Genomic DNA, 18,070 nt, shown 5'->3' with positions numbered 1-18,070 from the left:
GGGCAAAGATGGGCTTCTTCTCTGGGGCACCTGGTTGAACTCATTGCCGGGTCAAAATACCCAACCTGGCAACCAAATTCCAAGGGCTGATCAGCCACTTGGTGGATTGTGGTGCTTAGTCTTTGTCAAATGAGGCTATTTCTTAGCGCCATCTAGTGATAGTTCGTGCAAACAGCAGGACTTTTTTCAACTCCCACTGTGGGCGATGTGCCCAGAACTTAAAACAGAAACAAAACCATCCTCTCCCTGGCCCTTGCCCACCCCCTGTACAAAAGGTAAGCACCTCAAAAACAAATTGTCGCTCCCCTGTATGGAAGCGAAATCTATTGTTCGTGGCAAGAGATGCAGCAAGGACTGTCACTCTTGTGTGGGTCTTCATAGTCACAGTAGACGCTGTAAATGAAGTCCTCAATTGAAACTATAAAGGGCGCGATCCATAGTCTATGCAGACTGAAGGATGCCTACTACTACTACTGTTGGTGGCACAAGGCACAAGGCCACCCAAGACTCTGACGCAAGAGGAGTTGGGGACTCACTTCACAATTCTGAATCTAAAACGTTCCTTGTCCACAGCCTACCCGCCCACACTCTCCTCAACATGCCCCATCCCCCAACAATGCTCGCAGCAAACCTCACAACCCCTCACATGCCCTATTCATAGAATCATAGAACAGCGCTGGAAGAGACCTAAAAAAGCCATCAAGTCCAGCCCCCTGCTCTAAGCAGGACCAAACCCATCAGATCAGCCCCTCCAGGGCTTTGTCGAGGTGAGACTTAAACACCTCCAGGGATGGAGACTCCACTGCTTCCCTGGGTAGACCATTCCAATGCTTCACCACCCTCCTAGTGAAAAAGTTTTTCCTAATGTTCAACCTGGACCTTCCCAACTGCAACTTGAGACCATTGTTCCATGTTCTGCCATCTGTGACCACTGTGAACAGCCTCTCTCCAGCCTCTTTGCAACCTCCCTTCAGTAAGTTGAAGGCTGTTATCAAGTCCCCCCTCAGTTTTCTCTTCTGCAGACTAAACAGTCCCAATTCCTTCAACCTTTCTTCATAAGTCATATGCTCCAGCCCCCTAATTATTTTGGTTGCCCTCCTCTGGAGCCTCGCTAGTGTATCCACGTCCTTCCTATAATTGGGGGCCCAGAACTGGACACAGTGCTCCAGATGCAGCCTCACCAAAGCCGAATAAAGAGGAATTATCACTTCCCTGGATCTACTGGCAACGCTCCTCTTGATGCAACCTAATATGCCATTAGCATTCTTGGCTACAACGGCACACTGTTGACTCATGTCCAGCTTCTTGTCCACTACAACTCCCAAGTCCTTTTCTACAAAACTACTACTGAGCCAGTCGGACCCCAGCCTGTAACAATGCTTGGGATTCTTCCAGCCCAAGTGCACTTGTCCTTATTGAACCTCATCAGATTTCTTGCAGCCCAGTCTTCCAATTTGTCTAAGTCACTCTGGGCCCTGTCCCTACCCTCCAGCATTTCCACCTCTCCCCCTAGCTTAGTGTCATCCGCAAACTTGCTGAGGGTGCAATCCAACCCCTCCTCCACGTCATTGATAAATATGTTGAACAGAACAGGACCCAGAACCAAACCCTGGGACACTCCACTAGAAACCAACCGCCGTCCCAACATTGAGCCGTTGATCACTACCCTCTGGGCCCGACCTTCTAGCCAGCTTTCTATCCATCTTACCATCCATTTATCCAATCCACATTCCTTTAACTTGCCAACAAGAATATTGTGGGAGACCATATCAAAAGCTTTGCTAAAGTCAAGATAAATCACATCTATCGATTTTGCCCTGTCCACGGAGCCAGTTAAGCTCATTGTAGAAACTAATCAGATTGGTCAGGCATGACTTGCCCTTCATGAATCCATGCTGACTATTCCTGATCACTCTCCCATCCTTCAAGTGCCTCAAAATGACGTCCTTGAGGAGTCCCTCCATGATTTTTCCAGGGACTGATGTAAGACTGATCGGCCTATAGTTCCCTGGATCATCCTTCTTCCCTTTTTTAAAGATGGGCACTATATTTGCCTTTTTCCAATCATCCAGGATCTCTCCCGATCTCCACAACTTTTGAAAGATAATGGCCAAGGGCTCGTCAACAACATACACCAACTCCCTCAGAACCCTAGGATGAATTACGTCCAAGCCCATCGATTTATGTCCATTTAGCTTTTTTAGATAGCTCCTAACCTGTTCTTTCCCTACCAAAGGCTGTCCACCTTCATCCCACAATGCATCACTTATCGCATTATTCCGGGAGCTGTCTTTGTCCGTGAAGACAGCGGCAAAGAAAGCATTAAGTACTTCAACTTTCCCTACATCATCTGTCACTGGGTTACCTCCCTCATCCAGTAGGGGCCCCACGCCCTCTCCGATCACCTTCTTCTTGCTAAAGTGCCTATAGAAACTTTTCTTGTTATGCTTCACATTCCTCACGAGTTGCACTTCCAGTTGCACTTTCGCCTTCCTGATAACTGCCCTACATTCTCGAGCTATATGTTTATACACCTCCTTAGACATCTGTCCCAGTTTCACTTTTTGTAAGCTCCCTTTTTGTGCCTAAGTTTTCCAAGGATTTCCCCATTTAGCCAGTCTGGTCTCCTACAATATTTACTTCTCTTGCTGTGCATCGGGACAGTTTCCTTCTACACCTTCAATAGGGCTTCCTTAAAATACTGCCAGTTTTCCTGGACTCCTTTTCCCTTCGTGGTAGCATCCCAGGGGATTTTGCCCATCAGGTTTCTGAAGGAGTCAACATTTGCTTTTCTGAAGTCCAAGGTGTGTAATTTGCTGCTCTCTTTCCTTCCTTTGGTCAGGATCCTGAAGTCTACCGTCTCATGATCACTGCTTCCCAGGTTGTCCCCCACCTCTACCTTCCCTATTAGTTCTTCCCTGTTTGTAAGCAGCAGGTTGAGCCGCGCATGACCTCTGGTCGGGTCCTTCAGCACTTGTACCAAGAAGTGATCCCCAACATTCTCCAGAAACTTCCTGGACTGCTTGTGTACCGCTGTATTGGTCTCACAACAGATGTCAGGGTTATTGAAGTCCCCCACGATAACGAGAGTCTGCGATCTGGAAACTTCTCTCAGTTGTCTAAAAAAAGCCTCATCTACCTCATCACCCTGATTTGGCAGCCTGTAGCAGACACCAACCATCACATCTCCCATGCTGCCTACACCACTAAGCTTGACCCATAGATTCTGAACAGGCTTTTCTCCCGCTATGTACTGGAGTTCCAAGCAATCATAGTGCTCTCTTACATACAGTGCAACCCCTCCTCCTTTTCTCCCTTGTCTGTTCTTCCTGAGCAGTTTATACCCTTTCATGGCAGCGCTCCAGTCATGCGAGTCATCCCACCAAGTTTCTGTTATTCCAATCAAATCACAGTTCTTGGACTGAGCCAGAGCTTCTAATTCCTCCTGCTTGTTACCCAACCCCTCTCCCCAGCAGCCTTCATCACGCACCCCGTAGCCCACCAGTTCCCCAGGCCCTCACCCACCACCCTCAGGATCTTCTGAGCCACACCATTGCCCTTTGCCCACCACTCCGTTCTCTTCTCCTGACAGGGATTTCAATCTGAAGGCTTTTGGAGGGGCACGTCTGTACCCTCACTGGCTATCAGCTCCCACCACAGCTCACTTTCCACCGAGGAGCTCACTTCCCCTCCACAGCCCCAGCGCTGAGGGCATTCTGTGCCCTGCTTGCCCTCCCTTGGGTATACCCCTTCTTCTGACCCAGGCTAGGCCAGCTCCACCCAGTCCCAGCCACACACAGTTCAGCTCATGCCCGTTGCATGCCCCACTGTTGGATGGCATGGGCCAAGGCTGAGTGATGAGTGGTGCTGTGAGCCTGTGTGCCAAGTTGCAGTGCCAGTCACTCAGATTCGGCAAGGCCATGCCCCTGGCCACGGTGCAGAGGCAGCTGGACCAATCCTAAGTGCCCCTGTACCCAGTCACCATGCCACTCAAGTCTGGCCTGGCCTCTCCTCCCTCCAAGGAAGACTGAGTGAACGGCCTCGTGAGCTTGTGTGCCAGGTGAAGTGCTGAACTTTCCCTCTGGTCTGGTTAGACCCCGCCCCCATAACCTCATTGGCCCTGGGGCAACTGCACCACGTGGACCATTGTACTTATACCACTGGAAGTGTCGCCAACTTTCTAATTGCTAACAACAGAGTCCTGAGGCTCCAGCCCCTGCTTACACCAAATTAAAGCCAGTTCTCCTGACTCCCAGACCCCTGCTGTAGCCATTGGCCATTCTGCTGTGGAGAGCTAAGCCACGCCCTTTCCTCTTTCCTAGGAGTGCCAGTTTCTCCCAAGCCACAAGGTCCTCCTTCTTCATGAGAAGCGACACGGCCGTTCAGAAGCTCTCGCAGGGCAATGGGCATTGTGTGAATGGGGTCAACAGGCAAGTCCATGGATTCTACAGCTTGCCGAAGCCCAGCAGACACAATTCGGAGCTCAGGGACAGCGCCTACGACCTCCCACGAAGCTTTGGCTCTCATGCTCACACCAAAGCCAGCCTCACAGGCTCTGACACGGATAGCGAGGAGGTCTATACCTTCAAGACTCCCAACAACACCCTGTGCAAGGAGTTTGGGGAGCTCTCGACGGACTCCTATGACATCCCCATCACCCCTCTTTCTGTATACCAGATCCCAAGGACATTCACACTGGACAAGAATCACAACACGCTGGCTGTGGCCTCCAGTGATTCACCAGCTGCTCCCCCACCCCGGCCCCCTAAGCCAGGGCAGATGGAGCCACGGTGGGGCAGCCCCCAGCAACGCCCTCCAAATGGTGAAAGCATAAGCTTGGTCTCTGTGGCTGCTACCATTCCCAGAAGGAACACATTGCCTGCAGTGGAGAACAGCAGACTACACCGAGGTAAGTGTTACGTTTAAATGGGGGGGTATTGGAGGGAGAGGCACATTTTTCCCAGAGATCAAGTTGGACAGTTCAGTCAAAGATGCTGACTCTATAAGAGAAACATTAGGGCCAGATGCCCAACCATGTACATCAGCAAAGTTTAACTGAGAACTGCACTGGTGTACTCCAGCTAAGGAGCTTATGCTATATGAAAGGGGTGGGCTTGTGGCACATATCACCCTGTCCCACCCTGAATTTTGAATATGTCCAAATTCTTCAGTGAATTCTTGTCTGTCTAATGGGCTGATCCAAAACCCCATTTCCTCATCCGTCCACTCCCAAACTTTGGGGAAGTTCAGATCTAGATTGAGATGTCTCCTTTTGGGCCCATATTTTTGCCGCTCTCGCTGGTATGTTGACTTAGAATTCAATTTATGGCCAAAGTTCTCAAAAGTTGCCACTGGCTTTGGATTCCTTGAAGTTGGGGCACCTAACCCAAGGCACCTAAAGGTATTTTAGTGCCCTCCAGGTCTGATTTTCAAAGCTCCAGAGCAGCTGCCTGCTCCTGTTGATGTGGACAGGAATTGTGGCCCTTCAGCACCTCCGAAATCGGTCAGGCTATCTTGGACTGGACACGCCCATGACCACACACTTTTACAGTAGTTTGTGTAGAGGTGCAAGGCACTGGCTGGCAGAGAAGACTGACTGTAAGGTGGGGCTTTTCCCTCCAGTACAGCCATTTCAGGCTGAGCCAGGCCCGCTGCAGCTGTGACCATGCTCACTAGCCATCAGTGAGGGTAAGTGAATAAACTGGCTGTGGGGTACTTAGACCAAGCTGTTTGAAACATAGGGAAAAAAGAGAAAGAGACACAGAGACTTGCACAGCTTCAGAACTCCTTGCCCAGCTTCCCATGCTCTGCTCCCTCAATACCAATCCTTGTCGTTTACTGTATAGCACCAATTGGTGATATTTAAAGGGGAGCTGTTAATATTGTCTGTATTTGTGGCTCTATTTCTGAGGGCACTGTTAGAACTAGAGGATTCATGAGCTGACACCATGTGTACTGTGAATCTATAATTGTGTTTCAGCTTCTTCCTGTGAGACTTATGAATACCCACAGCACGGTGGCAACAGCGCATTTCAGTCAGCGGAGTCTGTGAATGATGGGTTCAACTCGTATCTGGTAAGTTGGTGCTCCTGTCACCAGGGGTGCCAACAGTTGGCTGGGGCCCTGGGACAAGGTGGGAGGAAGGCCTGGCTCCCAACCCCAGATGGGGAAGGGCCAAGGGGCCAAGGGTGGAAGGGACGGGACTTGAGACAATAAGCCCTGCCCCGCACCAAACGTTTCCTCAGAGCTGCACAGAGTGGCAGCATGGTGCTCCATGGCATTTGAAAGGAGCCCAGAGCAACACACAGTCCATGCCCTGGGACTGGCTTTGCCTGCGGTATGATTCCAGCCAGGCCCTGTACGGGCATGGAGGGTGCCATTTTGTAGAACAACATGGTGTCCACACAGTGTATATACAATGTCATTCCTTCCATTGTAAGTGCGCAATTTTATGCCTTACTGAAAATGTCACCGCCTGCCATTGTGAATCTGCTACAGCTACCAGCTGGGGGACAAAGGGCCTGAGCTGGTTCCATTGCCTCCTTGCAAATTTTGCCTTGATTTCAATGAGCAGAATTAAAGCCTTAGTCCTTCTGTTCATGCTGGAATCCTGCAAGTCGCTGGTTCACCCCTGTTGATGGCCAACTATTTGTGTACTAGCAGCAAGATAAGCACACACACTATTCAGAGCTGAGATTTGATTTGGATGTTTACACAAACCATATCCAACTGGCGCTTCAGCTCAGAGAAGCATCAAGGAGACTGGATGCTTATTGAAATATCCTGACTAGTTTCAGCCATTGGCACAAACCACCAAGGGAAGTGATGGATTCTCCATCTCTTAATGTCTTATACAGGGGCAGCTAGGTGCCATGTAAGGGCAGAACAAATATAGGGAGTCAGACAAGATGATTTAATGGTCTTTTCTTGCAGTATAATCTATGAATTTGAATCTATGATTCTGCAGAACTGGAAATATTGCCAGCACAGGTTTTACCATGAGACTTAGGATATTTCCTGCTTCCCTTTGGACTGGAAATACCATTAAACCAGTCTCTCATGCTGCATTTCTGTCATGGCTGGAGCCAAGCCATGCAGAGATGCATGAGAAACAGAGTTAACTGAACTATTTTCTAACCTCCAAGAAGGTTCAATGCAGCATGAAGTTTGCATGAGTTTGGGGGCATGCCACCATCCCGTCTCTAATCCCCACCCTGAATTTGTAGCTCAGTGAGATGTTTTGATAAAGATCATTATCAGAGATGTGTGCAAAATTCACAGTGGACCTGAAAAGGCTTCTTTCTGAGTCTGCAGGACATCTGCAGTCATGCACTGAGACCACAAGAAGGGGATCCAGATGTGGGAATTCAAACCATCCTCTCCACTCAAGATGTGCTTGATATTCAGAGCCCAATGAGTGTCCTGAAATCCAGATTTCCTGAGCTGGAGGAATTGAGGCAGAGTTATTTACAGACACATCATAGGGACACCGTAAAGCCAGCCCACCTCAGTGCAGGCTGTCTCTATCATCCCTGGGAAGGAGCCAGTGTCATCATGGGAGGAGGCCATGGTGTTGTGTAGGGGCCAATGGATGGGACCAGCTTTCCAGGAGAGGTAGAGGAAGCTGAGAGAGGTCACACCAGGAGAATGGGAGACAACCAGGTTGTGACGTTAGGTGATGTGGTCACTACAAATACTGATAGCTGGAAATGTGGTGAATTCATGGCTTGTTTACTTACCGTGAAGCTGGGTCTCAAAGGACACCTAGGTAAACTTTCACAGATTGCTGCAGAAGGTCCTGTGGATGAGGTACATATGAGTACAAATGACATGCCGAAGTGTAGGAACGGTGTCTTGGAAGCTACATTAAGTGGTTGGAGTTAATTCCACTTCTGGTCCAGCTAGTCAGGGAGCAATGAGTGTCTCAATCTGAGCGTGAGGCGCTATTGGAAAAGAGAGGTTTACATTTACTGGAGACTCTTTAAGGAAAGGAGGAGCCTGATGGGCTTCACCTTTTACCCAAGTGGAAACTAGCACAGCAAAACAACAAGGTTCAGGGAGACAATGAAAACCAGGAGCTGGCTGAAAAGTGACCGGTGTCACTGAGCAAGGACACCTGCTAAGGAGGACAGTAACTGCCAGCTTCTTGGGGCAGGGATTGTTTCCTTCTTCTGTTTTTGGAAAGTGCCTGGCACACCTTAGGCAATGCTGGGAAACAACTGTTATATTAAAGGTAACACAGTAAGCGCTAGCCCAGACATTACAGCTGAAGGGGAGCAGAGAGAGAGCTGGGAACTGGGGACTGCCTGAAGCTCAGAGAACTCGGCAGTGTTCTCCCCATCTCCAGTGTAAATGTCTGCTCACTGTGTTGGGAGGGGACTATGTGCTGGGGTCTAGGCCTCAGGGAGCAGGTGAATACTGCTGCTTGTATTCCATGCCTCACTGAGTGTCCTCTTTCCCTTTGACCTCCCCTGTGCTTTCCAGCAAGCCAGAGCCACAGTGGCTCGATCCCATAGTGCTGACTCCGAGGACAATTATGTCCCAATGAACCCGGGCTCCTCGTCGCTGCTGAACACAGAGAAAGCGAATGACAATTCCCAGAATCTCTACATCCCCATGAGCCCCGGGCCACATCACTTTGACCTGCTGGGATTGTCCTCCACGACTCTCCCCAGCCATAAAGCAGGAGCCATTTCCCAGTGCCACAGGCGGCTGAGTGAAATCCAGCCCCCACCAGTGAACCGCAACCTCAAACCCGACCGGAAAGGTAAGACCAGTTCCTTGGACGGAAGCGCCTGGCCTTGAGGGAAATCATCACAGGAACTTTGCTGTCACTACTTATAACGCTTCAGACAGCTGTATAGAAGCATCAGATTGTGCCATGTTCCCGTGAGGGAACAGCGGCACACAGCCTGCAGGAAACGTGGGGAGATGCTCTTCCAAAGCCCTCCAGCACAAATGGACTGCCACAGCCCCCTCCCCCAGCACAGCCAGCCAGCTGCACTGGCCTCTATTACAGCAAGGTGGAACACGGCTTACAGAACAGAGTGCAGAAGTCTGAAAAATTAAACTTTTTTAACCTTCCGAATCAAAATTTTGGGGGAATTTTGGTTCCATGAGAAAGTTTGGTTTTTCAGTCTGATATGGGGTGGGGGTGGGGGTGGAAATGGAGGTTTTGGAATTTACCATGAAATAAAAACATCCAGTTTCTGAGTGGCTATGGCCAGGATCGCTGTACAGAGACAGAGCCTTAGCCCCTACTGCAGGCCCTCCTAACTCCTCTTCCCTCTTCCGCCTTCATAGCCTTATGCACAGGAAGTGGAATTCTTCCTGGCCATTACACAAGGGCCTGTACTGACAGATCCTGCTCCTCCTCCACTGCCCCCTTTTAAGACACAGACCAAATCTATCCCATTGCAAGTAATAAAGTGCACCACAAAATGTACCTTCAAATCAGCTTCTTGGCACACTGGTCACATGTCACTATGGGTCTGCTAGCATCCCCCTTTTCTTGTAAGGGAGCTAGGTCAGTTTTGCCCTTATGGCTGTGCATGGGGTCTTACCAGATCCTACCATTATCCTGAAAGGTCCAAGCAGGAAATACAGAGCTCCATCTGCCTCATGTAGAGGCGGTGAGTCTATTAGTCCCCCTTTTTAAAATGGGAGCCCAGTTCAGTCAGAGGCTAAGAGACACCCAGAGCATGGGGTTGCATCCCTGATCATCTTGCCTAGTAGCCTCCATGAATTTGTCTAATTCTTTTTTGATCCCCATTATGGCTTTGTCCTTCACAACATCTGGTGGCAAGGAGTTCCACAGGTTGTCTGTGCATTGTGTGAAGAAGCATTGCCTTAGGGCTGTTGTAAATCTAGTGCCTCCTCGTTTCACTGGGTGATCTCAGGTTCTAGGGTTACATGGAAAGGTAAACGCCCTATTCACTTTTTCCACACCATTCATGGTTTTATAGACCTCTGTCCATGTGGTGACTGCCTGTTATGACAAAGTGATATACTGTTAGCTATTCCCATGGGCTCTGTTAAGCAACCTCTCCTCTTCTGTGTAATGAGCGGCTTGATACAGGGCAGATTTCCTTTTAAAATGCTTCACGGAAAAACCTTCTGATCAGAGACCACTGCCATTAAACATCTTGCTGATAACATTCTCTTCTGACTGGCAATCAGTACAGGGAGGCTTTTCCAAGGGCATCAGTGTTTCTTTAATAAGCCATTCTTACATGCTGTCCTTCTGGGTGTTTTCACTCCTGCCATTCTCATAAAAAGACACATTCACCCTCTCAGGGAGCCAGCAGGAGTGGGGTGTGGGATAAGAGGGATGCATTCTGCTCTGATTTCCTGCAGCACTTGCATAAATGACAGCAGGAGCATTTGGCTGGGAATGACATCCGGCCACAAAGATGGCTGGGGGTCCTTTGCATTTTACTTTTTAAATGACGGTAATTTTGGGTTAGGGAGAGTTTTAAAACTGCGCTTGCTGATAAATAAATCCTTCCGCTGCTGCAGCAAAGCCAACACCTCTGGACCTGAGGAATAACACGGTCATCGATGAGCTTCCCTTCAAATCGCCGGTCACCAAATCCTGGTCTAGACCAACGTGAGTACCTGGGGATGGGGCACGAAGTCTCAGTTCCTGAAACACCATCCTGGGCCAAATGCAGGCCCATGTCCACATGAGCTGAGCTATTAGTTTCAGGTTGATAGATAATAATAGCATGGGTAACGCACCGGGAGCTGCATTTGGCTGGGTGCATTTTTATAGGCAGGGACCAGCTGCAAAGTTTTGGTCTGGCTCAGACTTCCTCAAAGACTGGAGATGTTCAGATCGGAAATTCTGGTCTGGGCCCAAATTCTAGCCCATTCAGAGAAAGGCATCAGGAGATACAAGAGACCTGCCTCAGATTTCACACTGAAATCCAGTGCATTACAACATTCTAATTATGGGTTGAAACTGTCACCTGGCACCCTCAGGACTTGACTGGTGCCAGACAAGAGACTTTGCTGACAATGGGAGGTCAATATTTTCTAGCATGTTACCAACACTTTCACTGCTTACTGGGCTCTTAGAAGATGTTTAGGGGTAAATTACAGCTAAATAACAGCACAGAACACTGAGAGCCAGGACTGGTGGCTGTACACAAACTTTATGGGACCACAGGAAACTTGGCCAGCCCACAGATGTTGCCAGATGAGAGAGTTTCAGGTTAGAGAAGTTCAGCCTATACCGACAAAAAGACAGGTGGTTAAATTCACTTGGAGATAGTTGCCTTTTTTGGAATTGTGCATGACCCAAACCATGCCTAAGACACACAGTGTGGGTCCAAATTCAGAGCAGGGTGGTCATCAGCTGGCTGAGGTTCACAAAATCTTTGAGTGAGTCCAGACTTGGTTGAACCTGGAGTCAAGATATGGTTTCAGATCAAAACTAGCTGGAAACCACTGTGTCGATGCAAAAGAGGATGGCACTGAAAGGTTTTGACAGAGTTTTGCTGTCAGGGCCTTTGAAGCACCACTCATCTTTGAGGAGATCTGTAAATAGAAGTCACGGAGCTTCATACCAAACAATCTCAGCCAAAAGTGCTGGGATTCACACCGCTCCAGTTCTGCCGCTAGGTCACAGTCTGAACTTGTCCCATATGGACATTAGCTGTTATGACTGATATAATAAATTGGATTGTTTGGAGACTGACTGCAGGGCATGAGAGTGTTCTGATCACTACATTAGGAAACATACAGAGCTTGAATTTTGATTGACAGGATGCCTGACCTTGCAGACGTTAATGGGTTTTTCTCTTATCGACTAATTTTATGGTCCTTTCTTTACTGCAAGCCGACCAATAGCTTTTTAAGATGAGAGCTTCAGTTCCAGGCTCTGATTGCATTATGATATTCCTTATAATTAGATCTGGCAGCCTGAAAAGCAGATGAGACCTTCAAGATTTAACCTTTCATGAAAATTCAAGCAAGCTACCGCACAATAAACACAAGCTTAGAGCTTTGGTTAGTGAGGAGGTGAATGGCACAAGAAGCATGCTGTGGCTCAGGGGCTCAATGTGTTGTCATAAAAGGGATTTCAATTAAATACGTCCTGTAAGATAAAAGGCTTCTGGCTTCTAGTAATATGATAGCAGGAGAATTGAGGCTACATGAAGAAGCAGGGTAATATTAAACAGATATGATCCAGAGCTAACGGCTCAAATCTGGAGCCTTCTTGAAGTAGAGGAAGGTTGGGTGGTGGAGACCAACTTTGCCAATGGTCCTTCTAAGGTGACAGCAAAACCCTGGATCTGAACATCCACGAGCTTCTGCATGGCTCAGATTTGGATCCCAGCTCTTCAGCTCTGTCCCATACCTAGTATGTGGGGAGCAGTGGGGTTCTACAGATGTAACTAACCCACTGGCACCTCTCTTTGCAGCCAGACTTTCAACTCCAACTCCTTGCAATACTGTCGCCCTGTCTCCACCCAGAGCATCACCAGCACTGACTCAGGAGACAGCGAAGAAAACTACGTGGCCATGGTAAGTCCCATTAGAACTGACAAGCTACCTAGGTGAGGCACTTATGTCCTGCAGTGATTTGGGCTCTATAAATGCAAACCAGAGGTAGTGACAATAGCATTAAAGATACTCAGGTCTATGGTGATAAGGACAGCATAGCTTCTTCAATGGATCACAGGGCAATTGGAATGCAGAATTCTAGGATGTATCTATATGAAGCATCTGACGTTTTACCTTGTGGGTGAGAGGGGAGACTTAGACACACCATGTGCTTCTCTCTTCCACACCAGAAAGCGCAAAAATGGCCTCCTCCTCCGCAGAAGTCACTCATTTTATTAAGTTGCCCCTCTGCAACGTATTATGGTCCTTTCTGGGAACTGGAGGATCAAGAACTCTATTATTTTAACTCCATGATACATTTTATTGTACCTATTTTTTTTTTAGATTGGTTCTTGGACCCTTCTCCCACAGAAAGTGCTGGCTTTCTCTGGGGGGGGACTGGGGGAGATGCTATTAATATCACCGCAAGCATGAAAAGGCAGATTCCCAGCTGCAGTGGCACTGATGAACGACACAGGAGAATTTGTGCCACTTACAAAGTGGCCATCCCATGACATCAAGTGTACTTAAGCTGACACAGAGCTCCTCATGATGCTGGCAAATGTATTCACTCTGTACGCATTTCCTGACCTGAAGAAGAGCTCTGCCTAAGTTTGAAAACTGGTCTCTCTCTCTCTCTCACTCTCTCTCTCTCTCATATCAACAGAAGTCGGTTCAGTAAAAGCATTATCTCCTTCACTGTGTCAAGCTAATATCCTGGGGCCAGCCTGCTACAGAACACTGCATATAGTTCACAGTGTAAATTAAAGCTCCCTGCGGGTCAGTGTAGCAAAGTGTAATGATGATTTGCGGCCCCCTTCTGACTCCGCTAACGCCTTGTTTCATCAAAGCACTTCAGCCTATTTTCACCTTTGGGAGTGTGAGTGGTTCCACTGAAGCCAATGAGACTGTTCAGGTGCTTCATAGAATCATAGAACACTAGGCCTGGGAGGGACCTCAAGAGGTCATCCAGTCCAGTCCCCTGCCCTCACCGCAGGATCAAGCACCATCTAGATCATCCCTGTTAGATATTTATCTAACCTGCCCTTAAATATCTCCAATGATGGAAATTCTGCAACCTCCCTAGGCAATTTATTCCAGTAATTAACCACCCTGACATCAGGTTAAACATGGTATTTGGGCCAGAAGTCCCTACTGAATTTAGCACACTCTGCTACTCTGATGGCTCCTGACCCAGACTGCAGATGGGTAAGTGAAGGGAGAAGGCAGACCAGGCTCTCATTTAAAGTGCTACCCACGATGGATTTGGTTTGCAGATCCCTTACATTCACCTTGTTTTCTTAACCATTTTTTCCTCTCCCACCTCTTTCCTATATTAGCAAAATCCAGTTTCTGCTTCTCCAGTTCCTAGTGGCACCAACAGCCCAGCACCAAAAAAGAGTTCGGGGAGTGTGGATTATCTAGCCCTGGACTTCCAGCCAAACTCACCTGGTCCACACAGAAAGGTAGAGTGAGTAATTAAAAAATATATGTTCATTAAATATTGTGGTTTTGTAAAGCTTTCAAACCAGCTCAACAAACAACAGGGAGCAGATCCCCAGCTGGCAGAAGCAGGCCCTGCTTTGGTGATGTCAATGTTGTCACATCCTTTTTACCCGTCTGAGGCTCTGGCCCTGTTTATTATTCACATTCTGCCCTTTCTCACACGCCTCTAGCCAGGGAAGCCAACCGCCTCCATAGACCCCGGAGCAAAATGTGTGTGAGGGGACGGTGCCAGCTCTGCACTCGGGGAAGGGGCGGGGGGTCTCAGATGGAAGGAGTGCAGCCAGGGCAGCCAGCCCTCTGCGCGCCACAGAATGCAGCTTGACCTCTCCGCCCTGCCACCCTCAGAGCTTCATGGAGAGCGCAGCACAGCACTCCAGTAGTTATATAAAGGGCCCAGGGCTCTGGCTGCTACTGCAATAGCAGCAGTGACAGCCAGGAGACCCAGGCTTCTGTGAATTGCTGGGTCCTGGGGCAACTGCCCCCTTTTCTCCCCCTGTCCACTCCCTCACCCATCAGACCTGTCTCACTGGACGTGTAACTAAAACCACTGGCAGCAATGGGTTCTCATGGCTGTAAATGAAAGCAGAATTTGGCCCACCTACTGTGGATTCAATATTGAGCCCAATTCAGCTTCCACCGAAGTCAGTGAGAAGACATCCATTTCTATGGGGGCTGCATTAGGTCCCCTCATTCCTTTCTTAGACTTTCACCTGAAGGCTTTCCCAAGAGTCCTGGCCTATGTTCTCCAAAATGATTTGTGATCGTGGGTGCCCAATTTGAGTCACCGGGAAGGGGAGCTGCTCTTTAGAAACTGCTGAGCACCCAGAAAATCAGGCTGGTTCCAGTGCATTATGTTGGGCAGCAACATCACAAGTCACTTTTGAAAAACACCCTGCCTGTGAGTCAAATTCTGCTAAGGCCAGTTAAGAGGCTGCCAGATGAGGACTATCCATCAGGAGCAGCAGTGATCAGAAATGGCAAAATGGCTTCTTTGTAACATGGAGTGGTGCTGTTGGCTCTTCAATACGTTCAAATCCATATGTTAAATGCAATGCACTTATATGGGGCATGGTGTCTTTATGCATTACACAATGAAACAAAACACATGCTGCAGAGGTAGCATAACACCCAAAAATTCTAATCTGGATCAAGTTTAAGATTTTATGAGCCTCTCAAGCTTGGAGCTGAGATTTTGGACTGTGTTCCTGTAAAACAGTTAAATAAACAACTGCAGACGGGCAAGAAAATTAAAGTACTCAGAAAGGAACTGTATGAAAACAGCTTCTCACTCAGAAGATCAGCTCCTTCTGCTTCTTTTAATGACAAAAATAGTTGACTCCTTGTTAGCCCTGCAGAGCCAACACAGCTAAGAGGGGAGGGGCTGGATTCCGGTCCTTTTGTGTTGCTAACAGAGTTGCTTACTGAGAAGAAAAGAACCCAGCTAGACTGTCAGGTCCCAGGCTGAGTTTGCAGGGCCAGCAGTTAGCAAGCAATACTCATATGCTTATAAACTGAGCAAATTTGGTAGAGTCACTGAGAGACAATAAATGTGGAAGCCCAGGGTAAATCAGTGAGGCTGTTCGTTAAGGCCTTATTAAGGAATGAGAGGCATATTACGAAGGGATTTGCAAGTAATGTAAATTAACAGCTACCGAGGCTGACATATAGGCAGGTGGTTACCGTAGCAAGAGCTGCAGAGGAGAAAGCTCCTGCAATACAAGTGGTGAGTTTGTATGAGAGGACAGTGATGGGTTCAGCAGAAGCATCCACGAACGCTAGATGTACTATCACCCTGTCACTCTGTGTTCTCCTCCCCTGTACCCAGCCCTCCACATCGTCAGTCCCCTCAGACGAGAAGGTCGATTATGTGCAGGTTGACAAGGAGAAGACACAAGCCTTGCAGAACACCATGCAGGAGTGGACTGACGTCCGGCAATCAGCAGAGCCCATTAAGAGCGTGAAGCAGTAATGAATGGGGCAAATGAGGACAGCCATCCAGACAGACAAATGGCCGTGGAGTTTCCCAGGCAGGGGTTCCCCTGGATATGCCAGCTCACTTCAGGGCTGCATTTCTACTAGGACCTTTGTTTAGGGTCTTTTATTTTTCAGAGAAACTTAATTTCAGGGGAAGATTGGCAGATATTGTTTGCCAGTGACAAAGACCAACTACTTGCAGCAACCACTGCTTTTTAGCTACTGGATTTACTGTTCAGGAACTTAAAACTTAGCAATACTGGGATCACCAATGCCCTGCATGTCTTTGCTTGCAGCTGTTATTAAAGCCACCTTGTACCTGCTAACATCATATTGTTTCTCTCGGTCTTCTTCCATACTGTATGCCTGAACTGTGCTGAATGTTTACAGGTTTGGTGGCATCCTTGACAGGACAGGGATTCCTTCTACAGGCTGTATGGTGGCCCTGACCTCTTCAAAAGCAGGGGGCAACCGCCAGGTCTAATTTATAACTTGTTTTATTAGCAAATTGCTTACAAATAACAACTGACATGTGTTTGTAAACTGCAAGGGGTGCTGCCCATCAGGTTGCATGGCTTGTGCGCCAATACATGTGGCTGCAGCTCTGTATGGATATAAAATTGGGATCTGCATCTGCAGATGCAGATACCTGCAAATATAAAGTGGATATGTGCAAATATGCAGGGTTCTCGATACAAAATTGGTATTTGCCTCTGCATCAGTGTCCACAAAAATGATCCATGGATGGCCACATCCACAGGTGCAAATACTTGCAGATATAAGGGGATATCTGCAAATATGCAGGGTTCTAGATACAAAATTTGTGTCTGCATCTGCATCCATGTCCACAAGAAAGAGCCATGGCTACCCACCTCCATATCTGTAGAGGTGGATACCTGCAGATATTCCACAGATTTGCAGGAATCTGGCCATTCTGAAGCTTGCGAAGTGCCCAAAATGACTGACTAGTTGAGACAACCTTAGACCTCCAAGGCTGATCTCCTCTGCCCCACACTACACACCTAAGCTGCGTCTACACGTGCACGCTACTTCGAAGTAGCGGCAGTAACTTCGAAATAGCGCCCGTCACGTCTACACGTGTTGGGCGCTATTTCGAAGTTGAAATCGACGTTAGGCGGCGAGACGTCGAAGTCGCTAACCCCATGAGGGGATGGGAATAGCGCCCTACTTCGACGTTCAACATCGAAGTAGGGACGTGTAGACGATCCGCGTCCCGCAACATCGAAATAGCGGAGTCCTCCATGGCGGCCATCAGCTGGGGGGTTGAGAGATACTCTCTCTCCAGCCCTTGCGGGGCTCTGGGGTCACCGTGGGCAGCAGCCCTTAGCCCAGGGCTTCTGGCTGCTGCTGCTGCAGCTGGGGGTCCGTGCTGCAAATACAGGGTCTGCAACTAGTTGTTGGCTCTGTGTATCTTGCACTGTTTAATGAAAGTGTGTCTGGGAGGGGCCCTTTAAGGGAGCGACTTGCTGTTGAGTCCGCCCCGTGACCCTGTCTGCAGCTGTGCCTGGCTCCCTTATTTCGATGTGTGCTACTTTGCCGTGTAGACGTTCCCTCGCAGTGCCTATTTCGATGTTGGGCTGAGCAACGTCGAAGTTGAACATCGACGTTGCCAGCCCTGGAGGACGTGTAGACGTTATTCATCGAAATAGCCTATTTCGATGTCGCAACATCGAAATAAGCTATTTCGAAGTTGGGTGCACGTGTAGACGTAGCCCTAATGTATCAAACAGGAATATTTACTGGGTGCCTCTTTTTTAAAAAACAAGAAGTGTTGATGGTGGAGAGGTTTAGCGCTTCCCAAAATGCAGGAGGTGGCAGAATTGGTTTGTGAAAGCAGAATTAAAGGATTAGAGGCTTGAAACCATCAGGAGTCCCTTCTCTGATTTCAGTGGGCTCTGGATCGGGCCCTGAAGGCCAGCTTCTGCTGAGGGTGGCAGCATTTGCAGCCCCATAGGGAGAC

General features: G+C 48.5%; 1 protein-coding gene across 2 annotated transcripts in view; it reads left to right on the top strand.

The window, feature by feature from the left end:
- The window catches only part of GAB2 (GRB2 associated binding protein 2), a 185,062-nt gene extending 167,953 nt beyond the window's left edge, over positions 1-17,109 (top strand). For both annotated transcript variants that reach the window (XM_074983300.1, XM_074983307.1), the window contains exons 4-10: positions 4,323-4,909; positions 5,981-6,075; positions 8,485-8,767; positions 10,519-10,609; positions 12,429-12,531; positions 13,950-14,075; positions 15,941-17,109. In XM_074983300.1, the coding sequence (XP_074839401.1) occupies positions 4,323-4,909; positions 5,981-6,075; positions 8,485-8,767; positions 10,519-10,609; positions 12,429-12,531; positions 13,950-14,075; positions 15,941-16,084 (1,429 nt within the window). In that variant the 3' untranslated portion in view covers positions 16,085-17,109. The remainder of the gene's footprint in view (positions 1-4,322; positions 4,910-5,980; positions 6,076-8,484; positions 8,768-10,518; positions 10,610-12,428; positions 12,532-13,949; positions 14,076-15,940) is intronic.
- Positions 17,110-18,070: the final 961 nt, after the last annotated feature.

Source organism: Carettochelys insculpta, chromosome 1, assembly GCF_033958435.1.
Source record: "Carettochelys insculpta isolate YL-2023 chromosome 1, ASM3395843v1, whole genome shotgun sequence".
Classification (NCBI taxonomy): Eukaryota; Metazoa; Chordata; order Testudines; family Carettochelyidae; genus Carettochelys; species Carettochelys insculpta.
This window is presented reverse-complemented; position numbering and strand designations above follow the sequence as displayed.